This window comes from Cetorhinus maximus, chromosome 10 (genome assembly GCF_964194155.1).
Source record: "Cetorhinus maximus chromosome 10, sCetMax3.hap1.1, whole genome shotgun sequence".
In the NCBI taxonomy this organism is placed as follows: domain Eukaryota; kingdom Metazoa; phylum Chordata; class Chondrichthyes; order Lamniformes; family Cetorhinidae; genus Cetorhinus; species Cetorhinus maximus.
The window spans coordinates 18,014,345-18,033,892 of NC_135888.1; the positions used below are offsets into that span (position 1 = coordinate 18,014,345).

Here is a 19,548-nt window from a genome sequence, read left to right on the forward strand (position 1 = left end):
TCAAGTGAGATCACCATCATTGAAATAATGAGCTGGTAGTAATATTAATATCTGCAGCCAAGAGATTTAAACTTAATATATTTGCACTTCTATACCAGTAACAACTATTTCCTTTCCTGCCTTGATCAACAACATATTATTTCCTCCCAGATACTTACCAGAGTACAGGCCTGCTCCTTCCCAAAGATCTAACACACTTTGAAACAGTGTTGACAGGATTGGTAGTCTGAACCTGACATGTCTACTTGGCTCTGCGAATGTGTCATGGAACTATTGCTTTACTCGACACCTAGCCCAAGCTGCACCTGATCTGGGGTTGAGTAATGGGAAGATAGAAGGAAGAACTTTTCTCCCTCATCCATGCAGTACCTGACCTGGGTTTATTTAACTCAAGGCAAACAGCATAGATGTATTTAAGTGGAAGCCAGATACGTCCATGAGGGAGAAAGGAATAGAAGGATATGTTGATGGGGATGAGGGGAGTGAGGTAGCTCCTGAGGAGCATAAACACCAGCATGGAGCTGTTGAATGGCCTGTTCCTGTGCTGTACTTTGCAATACAATGCATATTTGATGGGATGATGTAGAGGGTGCTTCAGATCAGGCATTGCATGCATTTGATGATTTGCTAGTGATTCATACTGATGAAGGAGAGACTGGAAAGAACTGCTCAGTTCCCTACCTCCTTGAGTAATGGAAAAAAACAGAATCAATCTTCTGGACTTCCACAGTTCAGCAAAGGGACTCTTAAAACTGGCGTGAAGCAATAATTGTAGTGTTAATACAGCCTTGCTTTCTCGCACATTCACTATCACTTGAATTGTACTGAACTGTGCTATCTCCTGTGCGCTTGGAAGTTGTTTGATATTTTCAATCCTTGAATTCTTGTTTGGATCTAATTGCCAAGACGCAAAAGGATTTTGGAGCTTGCCGCTTGCCAGCTGCCAAGTACTCTTAACATGGCCAAATTGAAACTGTAGCGGCCTAACATCTGCCAGAAGGCAGTCGCTAGCCAATAATATAGACGTGCAACTTCTTTAACTGGTAAAATATTAACTCATGTCTGGCTTTGGGGCTTACTGACAGGAGTGATTTTAGAAGTGATGAATTTATTGCTAAACTAATCTTTGCCCATCATTGTTCCTAATAATTTGATAGTATCAGATGTTAATCTTGATTTTGTAGTCTCCATTATTTGTAATCTGTTTGAAATTATGACAAATGGAAAATCAGTGCTTGTTCTGTTGTTGCCACATTAAAGTTAAATGTTGCACTTAGTAGAGCAACAGAAGCCAGAAGCACCTGCGATATGGTTGTGTCTGAGAGAAGTTCTGGGGACCGACAGGGATTACTCCAGCCCTATCACTGACCAGATCAGTTTTTCTTTTATTCATTCATGGGATGAGTGTCCAGCGTTTGTTGCCCATCCCCAATTGTCCGTGAGAAGGTGGTGGTGAGTTGCTTTCTTGAACTACTGCAATCCATGTGGTGTAGGTACAGTGCTGTTAGGAAGGAAATTTGGGGACCCAGAGACACTGAAGGAATGGCAATAGCTCCAAGTCAGGATGGTTTGGAGGAGAACTTGGTGGTGGTGGTACTACATTAAAGCATCTGCCTACATTACACAACAAAGCTCTGGAGTGGGGCTTGAAGCCACAACCTTCTGATTCACAAGCAGCTCTGCCTAGTTGACACTTCAGGCAACAAAGTGCCTGAAAACAGCATTAAAAGCACGGGCTGTGAGAGGAACGTTAAAGCAAAAAGACCAGTTACCTCACTAACATTTTTACAGTGAGGGAGAGATGGATGTGCTTCTGATATGTTGGGCAGGAAGTTGCTCTGAAGAAACTCTCCCTTGTGTGACAATGATAGGATCACATGCCAGCAGAGACTGTAATGCCCAATCCTGTAAAGTGGAATCTGCTTTAAACCAGCTGATTCATCAGCCCTCCTTCTGTATCCTGCATAATCTGCGGCCAATTAGACAATTTAATCTCATTTTTCCAGACTGTTACCCACATCTTTCCATTCTTAAACCAATCCAATACGCTAGGAATAGCAGCTCCTCCTGATCATTAGCTCCAGTCATTACTTCCCAGTGCATGGAAAAATACTGCCCGACATTAGCTTAAATTTGACTTCAAAATTCTGACCTCTATCCTGTTGAATCTAACAGTATTGTTTCTGGTTCACATTCTCTATGCTCTTAAGCATCTTACGTACCTCCTTAAAGCCTCTCGGAGGTGTTTCTTTGAGGATGAAACTCCCCCTTACTTAACATGTACCTCATTCCTCCCACACCTTGCTGCTCTGCTTTGTGCTGCCTCTGGGGCCTGGATGTCCCCTGATGTTGGTGGTTGCCTTGTGGGAGCACAGGAACTGGGGAAGGCCATTCAATCCCTCGAGCCTGTTCCACCATACAGTCAGATCACGTCTGATCAGCACTGTAACTCCATCCACCTGATGTGGCTCCACAAACTGCTATAGCCTGGTCTAGAAAAATCGATCGATCTCAGATCTATAATGATTAAATGGCTAGCGGTTACTGCTCTTTTGCGAGAGAGAATTTCACACTTTTACCATCAGTTATGTGAAGGAGTGTTTCCACACTTCCCTCCTGAATGACCTGGCTCTCATTTTATTATGACCCCTTCTCCTAGACTTCTCCCATTAGTGGAAAACGTTTCTCTCTATACCAAAGACCAAAACTGCACACAGTATTCGAGATGTGGTCTCACCAATGCCCTGTATAACTGAAGCATAACATTGTTACTTTTATGTTCAATTCCTCTTGTAATAAACAACAGCATTCCATTAGCCTTCTTAATTACTTGCTGTACCTGCATACTAACTTTTGGCGACTCATGTATTAGAACACCTAGATCCCTCTGTGCCTCGGAATTATGCAGCCATTCTCCATTTAAGTAACACCCTATCAATTCCTTACAAAATCATAAAAACTTTAATCAAATCACCTTTAATCTTCTATATTCCAGGGAGTATGAACCTTGCTTATGTAACTGCTCCTCATTATCTAACATTGGGTTACATTCTGGTAAATCTGCACTCCTTGCAAGGTCATATATCCTTATTATACTGTTGTATTATATATCGTTCCACGCTATAACTAACTGTGCTTTAGCGAGGCCCCAGTATATAGTTAATGGTTGAGACCATGGTAGAGAACCTTGTGGGCCACCACCAGGTATTTCCAATTTGAGTACACACCCATTAACCCTACTCTGTCTTCTGCTACCAAACCAATCTTCCAACCAGGTCAATAATTTACCATCAATTCCATGAGCTTTAAATTTAACAACAGTCTCTCATGTGGAACCTTATCAAATGTCTTCTGGAAGTCTATAAAATCTGCATCCATAGACATTCCCATCTCCTACTTCAGTTACTTCCTCAAAAAGTTCGTTACTCATGACCTACCCTTTACAAATCCATGGGGATTCTCATTAATCAGCTCAAATTTCACCAAGTGCTCAGTCACTTTGTCCTTAATTATAGATTCTGTGGTAAGCAGAACTGGTCACAATATTCCAGGTAGTTACTTTATTGTGTAATATTAATGTTCACAGTCCATACCCTGGGAAAGTTTAAGTTTTCTTCCCCTCTTCTGTCAGTAGCTGCTCAGCTTTTCATAGTAGCCCTGTTCACAATGTAGGTAGACACATATTAAGTGTGTCACAAGATACAGTTTCATTCTACATCATTGATCCCCTGGACTGGTTCTGATGAAGGGTCATTGGTCTGAAACGTTAAATCTGTTTTTCTCTCTCTGCAAGTGCTGCCAGGCCGGCTGAGTGTTTCCATCATTTTCTGTTTTTATTTCAGATCTCCAGCATTTTGCTTTTGATTTCCTGGACTTGTTTCGATTGCCTGAGTGGGGGGGCGGCGGGGTGAGAAGAATTTTGCAGGTTTCGCCTCCTGTTGACCCTGGAATTTTTTGCCTCTCCCAATGGTTAAATGGCTAATCTAATCATATGGAGTTTAGAGAATGTCCAGTTATGCTACTCTAAGTATCATGAATGAGGGGCAGGCTTGATGAGCCATCCATTCTTTTACTACCTTACTGCTCAATATGTACATTGGGGGCTGTCCAAATAACACTCTCCCATTTGAGTTTATTTATATCACAAAAGGGTTCACATGAAGTCAATATACTAATCAACACTTTATTGCATATTGGGGACCCAGTGGTGTAATGGTAATATCACTGAGCTAGTAATCAAGAGGCCCAGACTAATGTTTTGGGGACGTGGTTTCAAAACCCACCATGGATTCCAGCTGGAATTTTAAATTCAATCCATTAAATCTGGAATTGAAAGCTAGTCTCAGTAATGGTGACTACCATTGATTGTTATAAAAATCCATTTGGTTCACTAATGTCCTTCAGGGAAGGAAATCTGGTGCCATCCTTACCTGGTCTGGCCTGTGTGTGACCACAGACCCCCAAAGTAATGTGGTTGACTTTTAACTGCCCTCTGAAATGGCCTAGCAAGCCATTCAATTCAAGGGCAATTAGGGAAACAAATGCTGGCCTTGTCAGCGACGTCCACATCCCACGAAAGAATGAATTTTTTAAAAATTACTCATTGTGGTACAATTAAAAGCACTGTATTTCAGTACATCTGGCAGCTAAATTAATAGTCCCTTAACTAACACTACTTTCCATCAATAGATGTCCATGCCCTTTAAAAGAGAGGATTGTCAGTTCAACTCACTAGGATGTAATCAGCCCACTGTTTCCTTGCAGATTTCAGGGCAGCTTGCTTCAGCTTCATAATGTATTCAAATCTGGTTTGGGTCCAATGTTTGGGGCCCAGTTCATTAGGATAGGTTCTACAGGACAAAAAAGAAAAAGTTAAACGCAGGAAAGAACAATTGGATTTCAACAGGATGTTAGCATTCAGTTAATAAACTGTGGGACATAGATAATTGTTAAATTTGTCTGTCTCCTGAATGAACCGTTGTTCTCTTTCCCAATTCACACCCTCTTCTGAAAGTGTGCAGTCTTATCTGGAGCAAAGTTACATAGGCTCAAGCAAAGTCTTCCGTAACTTTAGCTCATGTGGCTAATTCTTTCAGGGCTGAGCTTAGACTGTGAGTGTCAGCAGGTTTCTTCCTTGAATGCAGGTCCAATCAGCCCCTATCCAACACTTCCTAACTACCCCTGGCTGAACCTGCTCTTGCACTGAACAACTTCTCCTATGAGTCCACTCACTTCCTCCAAATGAATATCGCTGAAGTTGCCAAAGGAATCCCAATGCATCTTCGCTATGCCAGGGTTTTCACTGTGGAATGATATGGATTTGTGGAACGTTCTTTGTTCCAGTCCTACTCAGGTCCCCTCTCTCACCTCTTTTCCAGGTAAACTGGTGATAGCATTGGTGCCGTTTCCTGCTCTTGCCCTGAACTGGAAAATTTTAAAATCAATTTTGTTTCCAATTCCCACCCTTCCCTCACCTTCACATGGTCCATCTCCGACTCTTCCCCTTCCTTCCTCGACTTCCATATTTCCTTTTCTAGGGATAGGCTGTTGACCTTAAACTCATTGATTCCTGCAGTTACCTTGATTACAATTCCTCACACCTTGCTTCCACTAAGGACTCCATTCCAATCTGCCAGTTTCTATGTCTCTGTCTCATCTACTCTGATGATACAACATTCCATACTAACTTTTCTGATATGTCTTGATTGTTCCTCAACTGAGGAGTCCCTCACCACACCTACCTGCCCCCCGACAACTGTGAATAAAAGGACCCTCCACCCTGTCCGTCCCATTTCCTATACTTCTGGCCCAGATTTTTGTGTGGGGACTCCGGAAAGTCTGACCTTGCAAACTTTTGCACCTTCAGAAATGCACACCTGACCAATGTGTGACTTGGCCCGGGATTTTAATCTTTCATACAGGGCTCTCAGACTTGCAGTGCATTTTGTAAACCGCGACAGAGTCTGTGAAGAGTTTGGGTGTAGAGGTGGGCGGTTAGAAGGCCCGCCTCGGCTCTCCAACACTGCAGCTCAGCTCTCAATATCATTTAAAGGGCCCCTAAACCTCATCCCTCGCCAGCCCCTCCCCACACAACCCCCAGATCACCCCATGCCCCTCAGATTTCCTATGCCAGCTCAGATCACCCATGCCACTTCCATGCCCCCCATGTATTATTCATAGCCTCTCACCCAGTATGCACTATGCACAGTCTTCAGGAACCATGCAATAGCAATGGAAATTATTTTAAAATCACTGGTAAAAATTAAACCTCAAACAATCCAATAAAACCCTAAATTCAAACACACCATCATGTTACTGAAAAAGAAAACCACTCCAGTGCAAAAAAATTGTAATCTTTTAAGTGCCTTTTAAGTTTGTAAGCAAACAAGAAACTACATCAAAAGCATATTATGTTATTACAGCCTCTTAAATACCGCTGATCTGAAGCCATTACAGATTTTGGAACTCGGCCAGGCATTCATAATGGTTCCAGCTGACATAACAAAAGTCTCCAGCTACATTGCCTGAAACTGAGAACAGAATGGTGTCCAGTTTCTATTTCAAAGCAGAGCTCCTGTCAGAGGGTCTGAAATTTGTTTGTTCAGATCTCAAACAGTTTGGTTCATTGAAGATTTTGGTTTATCATGCATTTTCAAAGGTATATACTCAGCTTGAATCTTGTGCTTCAAATCTTCTGGTTCAGCTCTGATGCAAGCATTTTATGATAGAATAGCTTCATTTACTTCTTGCATGTTTGTTTCTTTTGAGTTACCTCAGATAGCTTTTCTTCATTCATAGCCATCTGCTCACTGTGCACTACCATCTGTCTCTCTTACTCCAGGGTCTTTTGGCTCCCTCACTCTGGGGTCTTTTGTTGCCCTTGGTGCTTTATTGGGAGTTTAAAATATCTATCAAAGCTTTTTAATATCTCACCGAATGTTGTCGAGTCTAGATCTATACGTTGGCTGTGGAGTACTTCACCAGCAAATGAACCAAAGGTGAACAAAAACTTATCAACTTATATTTCTTCTCTGATTCCTTACTTAATCCTGTAAGTCTTCTGTAAACTAAAAATTGTCTTCCCAAGACTCCCACTCTCAGGTCCGGTTTAGCCCTTTCCATAGCATAAATGCATCAGGCTCTAATTTTCCATCCATGGCTGGTTTTTCCTTTTGTAGTCACTGCTTTAAATGTCGTTAGTGCTTTAAGTGCTGTCAGTGCAGTAACCATATTTTTTCCCCTCAGGTTGTTCCTGCAGCTGTCTGTTTCTCTATTTACATTCCCTTCGCATTTCCCAATTTTGGCAGGCTCCCCAGCAATCGTGGGCTGCCTTTTTAAGAAAAAAAGCTGTTTTAAACTTTTAAGGTAAGAGCATTGCTTTTCTGAGCTATTTTTTTGTTTCTATTCCTGAATGGCTTTTTTGAACATCTGGGACTGTGTGCAGTCCGATTGGGGTCCTTTTTTTAAAAAAAACTTAAGGCGACAGCAGTTTGTTCTTAAAATCTGCAGGTCTCTTTTTTTTAAAAAAAACTCTGCATGGTCTGCTTAAAATTTTGACTCTGCCAGCTGATTTTTACAGATTTTTTTTTTTAAAAAAACCTTTGTTTATTACTTGCAGCTCTCTTTCAGCTGCCCTCTGGGTTCTTTGGAACGCCACCTGTTCTGAAATATATGTACAGCTACTGTTTTTGTATTTTTGCTCACCATTTCATGTCAATCAGGTTCTTGCAATTTTCTGTAATGGATTTCGACTCACTCTGGTGTATTCCACACTTCCAAGTCTGTAGTGAAGCTTCTTCAATGTTTTCTTCTTAGATGCATGCATGTCTCTCTAGTTAAGCTTCAGTTGCTTTTAGTTTTTCATTGGTTCATGCGTTTAGTTGCTGCTTTTCATATCACTGTGGATCACTATGTTGGATTTTGGTACTCTCTCTGTTATATCTTATAGAAGCGACCACCGCTACCACCATGTTGTAATACGCTGATAGCAGTGATATCCCACCGCTGCCACGATGTTGTATTATGGGTTCTTTAGATGTCTCAATGATGAGATCTTGAGACTTGTATACTTAAACACGAACCCTTTATTGGTAGTCTTTAACTATTTACAGATCCCAGGTTACTGTTATGCATGGTGCTGTTACCTCCATCCAGGCTGGTTCCAGGGTGTTCATTCTAGAATGTTCGCTCAGTCCATGTGACTTTATGCATCACACCATGGGTGGTGCTATTCTCCAGTCCTATGTTAACTCTTGCTCTACCAAGCACCTTTACTTTGCAATGGCATGCAGGCACATGGCATACAACACCAGCCAGCGAGAAATCAGAACGTTCACTTTTACGACTGTGGGCGGAATTTTGCCCTTGGATGGTGGGCGGGCCCCACCAGCTAGGCATTGGGCGGGCAGCCGAACTCCGCCGCCGAAATGGGGCCGGCCACCATTTTGAGTGAGCAGGCCAATTAAGGCCTGCCCAGCGGCCTTCCTGACAGGAAGCACTATGCGCTTCCTGTGCGGGGTGGGGTGAAGGGATTCCCCATCTGTCAAAGTGCGCTCTTTCGCACATGCACACGAAAGAGCGCACTACTCCCTGAGGCAAAGTGCTGTCTCAGGGAGTTTACTGACAGGTAAGAAAAGTCAAAAAATAGAGAAATATTAAAATTATTAACATGTCCCCCTCATGTGACAATGTCACACGAGATGGGACATGTTAATAAGAAACACAAAGTTTATTAAATTTTTAAAAAATGGACATGAAACTTCATCCCGTCAGTGGATGAAGTTTCATGAATAATCTGGAGCCCGCTGGGGCTCCTGGCCTGCCCGCCAGCCTTAAGGTTGGACGGGCAGGGTCTTTAACAAGCTCTATTATCCTGTCAATGGCTTCACTTGGCCATTAACAGGTTGGCAGGCGGACAGCTGATTTCACTGTCCACCCGGCTTCCTGAAGATTTAAATGGGCCGTGATGACGTCGGGGGTTCCTCCCGACATCATCCCGCGTCATTTTCCCCTCGGCGAGCAGGCCCCGCCCCCAAATTGCCGAGGGGAAAATCCTGCCCTGTATATAAGTAGCATGCACCTGGCAAGCTTCACTTCTTCCACAACTTTGAGGTAAGTACACACTGCTTTCACCTTCTTGGGGACCACTCACAACTCACATCAGGTTCCGGTAGCACAAGCTGCACAAAGGTTGAGAGGGGAGCGGTGGGGCGGAAGGGTCGAGCGGAGGCTGGACCTGGGAGACAGGTGAAGGGGGGTGGGGAGGGAAGGACTCTGTCCGGGTGTCCATTAAATATGGTGCCCAGACCTTCGATCCCATGAGGTTACAGCAGGGAGGGAGAATTCCTGCCCCCATGAGATTCTCCGTGCTCCACATGAATGCATAAGTAATGAGCTGAACAGCACAACATTCCGCGGGTTCAGCTGTCCTGTGCCCCCCGTGGAAAACACTCCGCCTTCTGCTCCCGCAAGCGAACTTAGACTTCAGAATGGAAGATTCCGCCCTTTAAATGTGGCCCATGAGGATCCAAGGTATAAAATCTTAAGTGGCTCAAGAAATATTTTTAAAAACTGGGACACTGCTAGTTTAGGCACAGTCTTAGTACTGTTTGTTGCACTCGTGTCCAATTTAGAAGATTATGAGTTAAAAACTCACTCCAGAGATTTGAGCATATAATCCAAGCTGACATTTCAATGCAGTACTGAGTGGAAGCAGACAGAATGAGAAGGGAAAGAAGAGAGACATACCCTCTGTGTCTAATCTGTTTCCTCATCTCCGTGCAGCTGTCTACAGTGCCCCTTCCATCATTATGTTCCTGGCTTTGGTTCCTCGTTCCCCACCCAGTCTGGCTGCAAAAGTTGCCAGGAATCAGTGCTGATGGTTGAAGGCATTTTAGGAGGCAGGGCCATTTGAATCTTCATGGCATTGTGTAAAAGCTACTCCATTATTGACAATGCTACTAGACTATTCATCTAGCTTTCCTGCTGTGCAGCTGGTGACAGTGGGTGAACAGCATTTAATACTTTAATAATGCTGGGTGATCACGAGAGCAGCTGAGCAAGCCCACAGACACAAAATGGTGCAGAAAGGAAGATGGTTGTGGTTGTTGGAGATCAGTCATCTCAGCTCCAGGACAATTTTGCAGGAGTTCCTCAGGGTAGTGTCCTCGGCCCAACCATGATCAGCTACTTCATCAATGACCTTCCTTCCATCATAAGGTCAGAAGCGGGGATGTTCACTGATGATTGCACAATGTTCAGCACCATTCGCGACTCCTCAGATACTGAAGCAGTCCATGTCCAAATGCAGCAAGATCTGGACAATATCCAGGCTTGGGCTGACAAGTGACAAGTAACATTTGCACCAGACAAGTGTCAGGCAATGACCATCTCCAATAAGAGAGAATCTAACCATCGCTTCTTGACGTTCAATGGCATTACCATCACCAAATCCCCTACTATAAACATCCTGGGGGTTACCATTGACCAGAAACTGAACTGGACTAGCCATATAAATAGTGTGGCTACAAGAACAGGTCAGAGGCTAGGAATCCTATGATGAATAACTCACCTCCTGACTCCCCAAAGCTTGTCCACCATTTACAAGGTACAAGTCAGGAGTGTGATGGAATACTCTCCACTTGCCTGAATGAGTGCAGCTCCCACAACACTCAAGAAGCTTGACACCAACTAGGACAAAGCAGCCTGCTTGATCGGCACCACATCCACATTCACTTCTTTCACTCCCTCCACCACCAATGCACAGTAACAGCAGTATGTACCATCTACAAGATGCACTGCAGAAATTCACCAAGGCCCCTTAGACAGCACCTTGCAAACCCACGACCACTACGATCAAGAAGGACAAGGGCAGCAGATAGATGGGAACACCACCACCTGGAAGTTCCCCTCCAAGTCACTCACCATCCTGACTTGGAAATATATCACCATTTCTTCACTATCGCAGGGTCAAAATCATGGAACTCCCTCCCTAACAGCACTGTGGGTGTACCTACATCACATGGACTGCAACGGTTCAAGAAGGCAGCTCACCACCACTCTCTCAAGGGCAACTTAGGGATGGGCAATAAATACTGGCCCAGCCAGTGAAGCCTACATCCCTAAATGAATAAAAAAAATGGTGGAGAAAGACATCTAGTCAGAGCATTTTTGAGGAGAAGAGAGGATGAATGTAATAATGAGTGGAGGTAAGAGAAATGGAGAGGAGTGAAGATAGAGGAAAAGAGGATGTGGAGACTGACCCAAGAGGGGTAGAGAGGACAGAGAAAGGATAGAGAGGGGGAAAGGGGTAGGAAAGAGGGGTAAGAAAGAGTGAAAAGAACAGCAAAATGAAAGACAAAAGGAGACAGAAGACAGGAAAACAAAGAGACATACACAACAGCCAGAAAGAGAACGAGACAGAAATGCAGAAGGAGATGGAGAGCAGAAACAAGATGATCGGGAGATTCTGTGGCAGCTGGAAGCTCTCTTTCTGGTCTTGTAAACCCTAGCTGTCTGGTGTCTTTGTATTGTTTATCAAAAGTAAACAATATTTGAAACATACTTCCAGGCCCCTGTGGTTAATGTATAATTAGAAGGCAAAATAAAACGGTCACCACACCACTAAGAAAAAAGCATTTTTTTCTTAATGAAAAAAACATTAGTCGTCTCAATTTCTCTGCTCCTCTCACCCACTCTAACCTGTCTCTCTCTGAACTTGCTGTACTCCGTTCTCTCAGGTCCAACCCTGACATTGTCATCAAACCCACTGACAAGGGTGGTGCTGTTGTTGTCTGGCGCACTGACCTCTACCTCGCAGAGGCTGAGCGTCAACTTGCAGACACTTACTCCTACCTCTCCCTGGACCATGACCCCACCACTGAACATCAAGCCATTGTTTCCAAGACTGTTACTGACCCCATCTCCTCTGGAGATCTTCCTTCCACAACTTCCAACCTGATAGTCTCCCAACCTCGGACGGCCCGCTTCTACCTCCTACCCAAAATCCACAAACAGGACAGTCCCAGCAGACTGATCGTGTCAGCCTGTTCCTGCCCCATGGAACTCATTTCTTGCTATCTTGACTCCATTCTCTCTCCCCTTGTCCAGTCCCTTCCCACCTAGATCCGTGATTCCTGTGACACTCTACATCATATCAACAATTTCCAGTTCCCTGGCCCCAACCGCCTCCTCTTCACCATGGACGTCCAATCCCTCTACACCTCCATCCCCCACCGGGATGGTCTGATGGCTCTCCGCTTCTTCCTCGAACAGAGGCCCGAACAATCCCCATCCACCACTACTGTCCTCCGTCTGACTGAACTTGTTCTCACACTGAACAATTTCTCCTTAAACTCCTCTCACTTCCTCCAAATAAAAGGTGTGGCTATGGGCCCCAGCTATGCCTGTCTCTTTATGGGGTATGTGGAACATTCCTTGTTCCAGTCCTACTCCGGCCCCCTCCCACAACTTTCTCCGGTACGTCGATGATTACTTCAGTGCTGCTTCATGCTCTCGTCTGGACCTAGCAAAATTTATTAATTTTGCTTCCAATTTCCACCCCTCCATCATTTTCACATGGTCCATCTCTGACACTTCCCTTCCTTGACCTCTGTCTCAATTTCTGGTGATAGACTGTCCACCAATATCCATTATAAGCCTACCGACTCCCACAGCTACCTCGACTACAGCTCCTCAACCTCGCTTCCTGTAAGGACTCCATCCCATTCTCTCAGTTCCTTTGCCTCCGTCGCATCTGTTCTGATGATGCCACTTTCAAAAACAGTTCCTCTGACATGTCCTCCTTCTTCCTTAACCGAGGTTTTGCACCCACGGTGTTTGACAGGGCCCTCAACCGTGTCCGGCCCATCTCCCGCGCATCCGCCCTCACACCTTCTTCTCCCTCCCAGAAACTTGATAGGGTCCCCCTTGTCCTCACTTATCACCGCACCAGTCTCCGCATTCAAAGGATCATCCTCCGCCATTTCCGCCAACTCCAGCATGATGCCACCACCAAACACATCTTCCCTTCACCCCCCCCTGGCGGCATTCCGCAGGGATCGTTCCCTCCTTGACACCCTGGTCCACTCCTCCATCACCCCCTACACCTCAACCCCCTTCTACGGCACCTTCCCATGCAACCGCAGAAGGTGCAACACCTGCCCCTTTACTTCCCCTCTCCTCACCGTCCAAGGGCCCAAACACTCCTTTCAAGTGAAGCAGCATTTCACTTGCACTTCCCTCAACTTAGTCTACTGCATTCGTTGCTCCCAATGCGGTTTCCTCTACATTGGAGAGACCAAACACAGACTGGGTGACCGCTTTGCAGAACACCTTTGGTCCTTTGTAGTTTAATGCTTAGTGAGTGTGGCATTGTGTGAATTATGCCAGTTGGAGTACCCTACATGACCCTGGCACCAGGTCTAAGGCTGTCAATAATAAATATATTAATAAATAAATTTAATATAATTTATTTATTATATTATTTAATATATAATGCTGGTAAGCATTACCCAGACCTCCCTGTCGCTTGCCATTTCAACACTCCACCCTGCTCTCATGCCCACATGTCCGTCCTTGGCTTGCTGAACTGTTCTAGTGAAGCTCAATGCAAACAGGAGGAACAGCACCTCATCTTCCGACTAGGCACTTTACAGCCTTCCAGACTGAATATTGAGTTCAATAATTTTAGATCATGAACTCTCTCCTCCATCCCCACCCCCTTTCTGATTTTCCCCCTCCTTTTTGTTTTTTCCAATAAATTATATAGATTTTTCTTTTCCCACCTACTTCCATTATTTTTAAGTGTATTTCCATCTATTGTTTTATCTCTACCTTTTAGCCTATTTCGATCCCTTCCCCCCACCCCACCCCCACTAGGGCTATCTGTATCTTGCTCGTCCTGCTTTCTACCCTTAATTAGCACATTCCTTAGATAATATCACCACCTTCAACACCTCTTTGTCCTTTTGTCTGTGACATCTTTTGGTTATCTCCACCTATTACTGGCCCTCTATCCAGCTCTTCTTGTCTTGCTCCCCCCCACCCCCCAAAACCAGCTTATATTTAACCTCTTTTCTATTTTTACTTAGTTCTGTTGAAGGGTCAATCGGACTCGAAACGTTAACTGTGCTCCTCTCCACAGATGCTGCCAGACCTGCTGAGTTTTTCCAGGTATTTTTGTTTTTGTTTTGGGTCACCATACCATGTTCCCCAACCCTCTCCCAAACTCTCCAGTTGACATTAGCCCCAGGTCCACAGGGTGCTGCCATTCAGATATCGGGACTAGGCAGAGGTCTGATGGTTACTGAATAACAATGAACACCAGAAGATAAAACAAAGTGCTAAAACAGCTCTGCAGGTGATTTCCAGTAATTCACTGTCCATCGCAATTGTCAAGATTCCACACTTGGTTGCACAAGGCAATTACAAACATTGGCAAAATCCACTTTCAGTCTCTTATTTCAAACCCGAAAGATGAGAAAATAATCAGAAAACGATGGAACAAGTCCCAACATGGGAATTTAGAAGGTAGATGAGATGCTCATGAGCAAGAGAATGAGAGTAAATAATATCAGCTTCATAAACTGCCCAGGGGAGTCCGGAATAGGATGAATGAAAGTTTATAATTCAGGATAGTGAGGGCAGGCACACACATACACACACACACAGACAGAGACACAGGCAGCCTTAGACCAGGTGCCAGGGTCAAGTAGGGTACTCCAACTGGAATAATTCACACAATGCCACACTAAGCATTAAACTACAAAAAAGCATCACATTCAAGTATTGTGCCACAGCAAAACAATATTACTCTCACTAATGGGCCACTGGTGGAATGGAAAATCAGTCGATGTTTGAGAAGGAAAGGATAATGGAAGAATTCGGGAGTTTGTGTGGGATACGATGTGAGCAGCAGAGGTTTAAAATCAATCAAAATTTAGGTAGGTGGAGCTTGGGGGGGGCTGGCAAGGAGAATTGGAGACTGGATGTAATGAAAGGTTTGATAAAAGTTTCACTGACACTGGAGATATTGTACAGGCAGATATGGTCAATGTGCAGAGTTTTGTTGTTTGTCCTGTACAAGCTGAGCTATAAATGTTGCCAATCAATGGGTTGTGTCCGTGTTGGGGAAAAGTCGAATTATAAAAGTAACATGAACAGGGGAGAGAGTGGCTGTGCATGTGAGAAACAATTTTTATTGTTCTACCGATGCACCATTAAGGGACAGACCACTTTTACTGCCAAGTCTCTTTTACCATGTTATGCCACAGAGAGGACCTCAGAATAACACCCACTGTGAGCTTGCCCCCATCCCTCTGGAAGTGCCTGATCATTCCCTGTCATCCAACACCACCCTATCCCTATCCAAAACCTACCCCAAACCGACCCAACCCCAATTCAGCCTGACCCCAATCTGACCCAACCCAACCTCAATCCAGCCGGACCCTGCTCCATCCCTAGTCTACCCAACCCCAATCCAATCCAATCCTACCTAATCCCTGTCCAACCCAACCCAAATCCAATGCAACCAGCCCTACCCAACACAGCCCCACCACAACCCATCTCTACCCAAACCCACCCAATCCAATCTTACCCAACTCAAACCACTCCACCTAACCCAACCCCACTCCAACCCAACTCTACCCAACCCAATCCCACCGTACTCTACACAATTCTACCTCAATCCAATCCCACCCTGCACAATGCTACTCTACTCAACCCAACCCCAATCCTGCCCTGCCCAGTTCCACCCTAGCCAGTGATATGGCCCAGTTTGGAACCCTCAGAAAAATCAAGCATGCCATGATAACAAGTTTCATCCATTACTTGAGTGTATGGTGCTACCATGCAGAAACTCAATAAATAATGCAATTTATATTCTGCAATAAGCTACATTGGTTTCTGCAGACTTTACTATATAAAGAACTGGCAAAACATTTCAACATTATGGCATTTACTGTTTCCAACATGACTGTTTTGAAAACTACTAGTTAGAAATTTAAGCTAATAAACCATATTAAAGACCAGTACAATCAGATTTAAAACCGCCAGTGGAAAATTAATCAGTTTCAAACAAAATTTGGCAGCTGGAAAAAGACTTAGCAGAAAGAACTAGTCATGAGTGAAAAAAAAAAGTGACATCACAGGAAAACCATAAGTTCATCGGTTGGTAAATAACTGCTAGTTTGAACTACCTATTCTAAGTTGATTTCAGATTAAGGGTGACTACTGGGGCCCAGGATCGGAGGCCTAACACTTCAGCTTCAACTCAGCAGAGAGAGCGAGTTCCAGTTGATTTTAAAAAGTGTATTTTGAATCTTTATTCTAACTTGCTTTCAGATTAAATGTAAATAGGAGAAATATTGTACAGATTGATAAACTAAAGACCAGTAGGAAATTTAAAAACAAATTTAAGAAGTAATTAAATAAAATAGAGATGCAGTGCCAGGCGATGTGTTGTAGTTACATGATGTGGGAGCTGGTGGACCCCATTGTGGTTCCTAGTGACCACACCTGTAGCAAATGTTGGTTGCTCGAAGAACTCCGGCTCAGAGTTGATGAGCTGGAGTCTGAGCTTTGGACACTGCGACACATCAGGGAGGGGAGAGTTACCTGAACACTGTGTTTCAGGAGACAGTCAAACCCCTTAGATTAATTACCTTAAATTCGGCCAGTGGTCAGGGACAGGAGGGTGTGACTATGAGTGAGGCAGGTAGAGAGATCCAGGAAGTAGCACTGCAGGAGCATCAGCCCTTGCCCTTATCCAACAGGTTCGAGATTCTTGCTCCCTGTGTGGACGAGAGCGGGGACTGTAGGGAGGATGAGCAAACTGACCATAGCACTATGGTACAGGGAGCCATTCAAGGGGGGTAGAAAAGAGAAATGTAGTTGTAATCGGGGATAGTATAGTTAGGGGAATAGATACTCTTCTCCGTAGCCAGGATCAAGAATCCCGAAGGCTGTGTTGCCTACCTGGTACCAGGGTTAAGGATATCTCATCTGGGCTGCAGAGGAACTCGGAGTTGGAGGGGAAAGATCCAGTTGTCGTGGTCCACGTAGGTACCAATGATATAGGTAGAAGAAGGAAAGAGGTTCTGCTGAGAGAATACGAGCAGCTAGGGGCTAAATTAAAAAGCAGAACCAAAAAGGTAATAATCTCTGGATTACTACCTGAGCCACGAGCTAATTGGCACAGGGTCAATAAGATTAAAGAAGTAAACACATGGCTTAAAGATTGGTGTGGGAGAAATGGGTTCAAATTCATGGGACATTGGCACCAGTACTGGGGAAAGAGGGAGCTATTCCGTTTGGACGGGCTCCACTTGAATCATGCTGGACCAGTGTCCTGGCGAATTGCATAACTAGGGTTGTAGATAGGGCTGTAAACTAAATAGTAGGGGGGAGGGTTCAGTTGCATGGAAATATAAAAAATCAAAATTTAAGGAGAGGGTAAGAGTGCAGGTTAGTGACAAGGCTGATTGCTATCAAAAAGTGAATGGAAGGGAGAGTGTGTGTGAACGCCATACTGCACCAAAGAATTATATAAGAATAGGGAAAATTGACAATAGGGCAAACTTAAAGGCTATGTATCTGAATGCATGTAGCATTCAGAATAAAACTAATGAGTTAACAGTGAAAATAGAGATAAATAAGTATGATTTGGTGGCGATTACTGAGACATTACAGGGAGAACAGGTTTGGGAATTGAATATCCAAGGGTACTCAGTGTTTCGGAAGAATAGGCAGGAAAGAAAAGGAGGTGGTGTAGCTTTGTTATTAAAGGAAGAGATTAGTGCTGTAGTGAGGAATGATATAGGCACTGAAGAGCAAGACATAGAGTCAGCCTGGGTAGAAATAAGAAATAGCAAGGGAAAGAAGTCCCTGGTGGGAGTAATCTATAGGTCCCCAAACAGTAATTTAGCAGTAGGGCACAGTATAAACCAGGAAATACTGGGAGCATGTAAGAAAGGCACGGCAATAATCATGGGTGATTTTAATATGCATATAGACTGAACTAATCAAATTGGCAAGGGTAGCCTTGAGGGAGAGTTCATAGAGCGTATTAGAGAATGTTTCTTGGAACAATATGTTGTGCAACCAACCAGGGAGCAGGCTATTCTGGATTTGGTTTTGTGTAATGAGATGGGATTAATTAATGATCTCATAGTTAAGGATCCTCGAGGGAAGAGTGATCATAGCATGCTAGAATTTCAAGTTCAGTTTGAGAGTGAGAAACTTGAGTCCCACCCTAATGTTCTGGAGTTAAACAAAGGTAACTACAAAGGTATGAGGGCAGATTTGGCCCGAGTGGAATGGGCAGGAAGACTACAAAGTAGGACAGTTGATGAACAGTGGCAGATATTTAAGGAGATATTCATTTCCTCCCGAGTAAAATATTTCCCAATGAGGAAGAAAGATGGTAAAAGGGGAGGGGGGGGTAAAGCATCCATGGCTAAGCAAGGAAGTTAAAGATAAGTTAAAGGCAAAAACTAAGGCATACCAAATTGCAAAGGTCAGTGGCAGGCTGGAAGATTGGGAAATTTTTAAAGATCAACAAAGGGTTACAAAAAAAAATAATAAAAAGAACAAAGGCAAATTGTGAAAGAAAACTAGCGCAAAATGTAAAAACTGATAGCAAAAGCTTCTACAAGTATATAAAAGGAAAGAGAATAGCTAAAGTGAATGTTGGTCCCTTGGAGGAAGAGACTGGGGAGTTAATAGTGGGGAACGCAGAAATGGCAGAGACGCTTAATCAATATTTTGCCTCAGTTTTCACAGTGGAGGACACTAGTACCACCCTAATAGTAAAAGGTAGTGCAGAGGATATAAAGGAGGAGGAACCTAGAACAATCACCATCACTAGAGAAAATGTACTGAGCAAACTATTGGGATTAAAGGGTGAAAAGTCCCCAGGACCTGATGGCCTACATCCCAGGGTCTTAATGGAAGTGGCAGCGGAGATAGTGGATGCGTTGGCTATAATGTTCCAAAATTCCCTGGATTCTGGAAAGGTTCCAGTGGATTGGAAAAACGGTAATATAATGCCCTTATTCAAAAAGGGGGGAGGCAGAAAGTAGGAACTACAGACCAGTTAGTTTAACATCTGTGGTTGGGAAATTGTTGGAATCCATTATTAAGGAAGTAGTAATGGGGCATTTGGAAAGTCAAAATGCAATCCATCAGAGTCAGCATGGTTTTATGAAGAGTAAATCACGTTTGACTAATTTGCTAGAGTTCTTTGAAGATGTGACAAGCAAAGTGGATAATGGGGATCCTGTAGATGTAGTATATCTGGACTTCCAGAAGGCCTTTGATAAGGTGTCACACAGAAGATTAATACATAAGATAAGATCACACAGAGTTAAGGGTAATATATTAGCTTAGATAGAGGATTGACTAACCAACAGAAAGCAGAGAGTCAGGATAAATGGGTCTTTTTCTGGATGGCAAGCTGTAACTAGTGGGGTGCCACAGGGTTCAGCCCTTGGGCCTCAACTATTTACAATCTATATTAATGACTTGGATTCAGGGATAGAAGGTACTAAA

General features: G+C 43.9%; 1 protein-coding gene across 1 annotated transcript in view; it reads right to left on the reverse strand.

The window, feature by feature from the left end:
• cercam (cerebral endothelial cell adhesion molecule) overlaps positions 1 to 19,548 on the reverse strand; it is a 70,759-nt gene that overhangs the window by 39,858 nt on the left and 11,353 nt on the right. Inside the window, exon 3 of the mRNA XM_078550072.1 lies at positions 4,733 to 4,850. Within this exon, the coding sequence (XP_078406198.1) occupies positions 4,733 to 4,850 (118 nt within the window). The remainder of the gene's footprint in view (positions 1 to 4,732; positions 4,851 to 19,548) is intronic.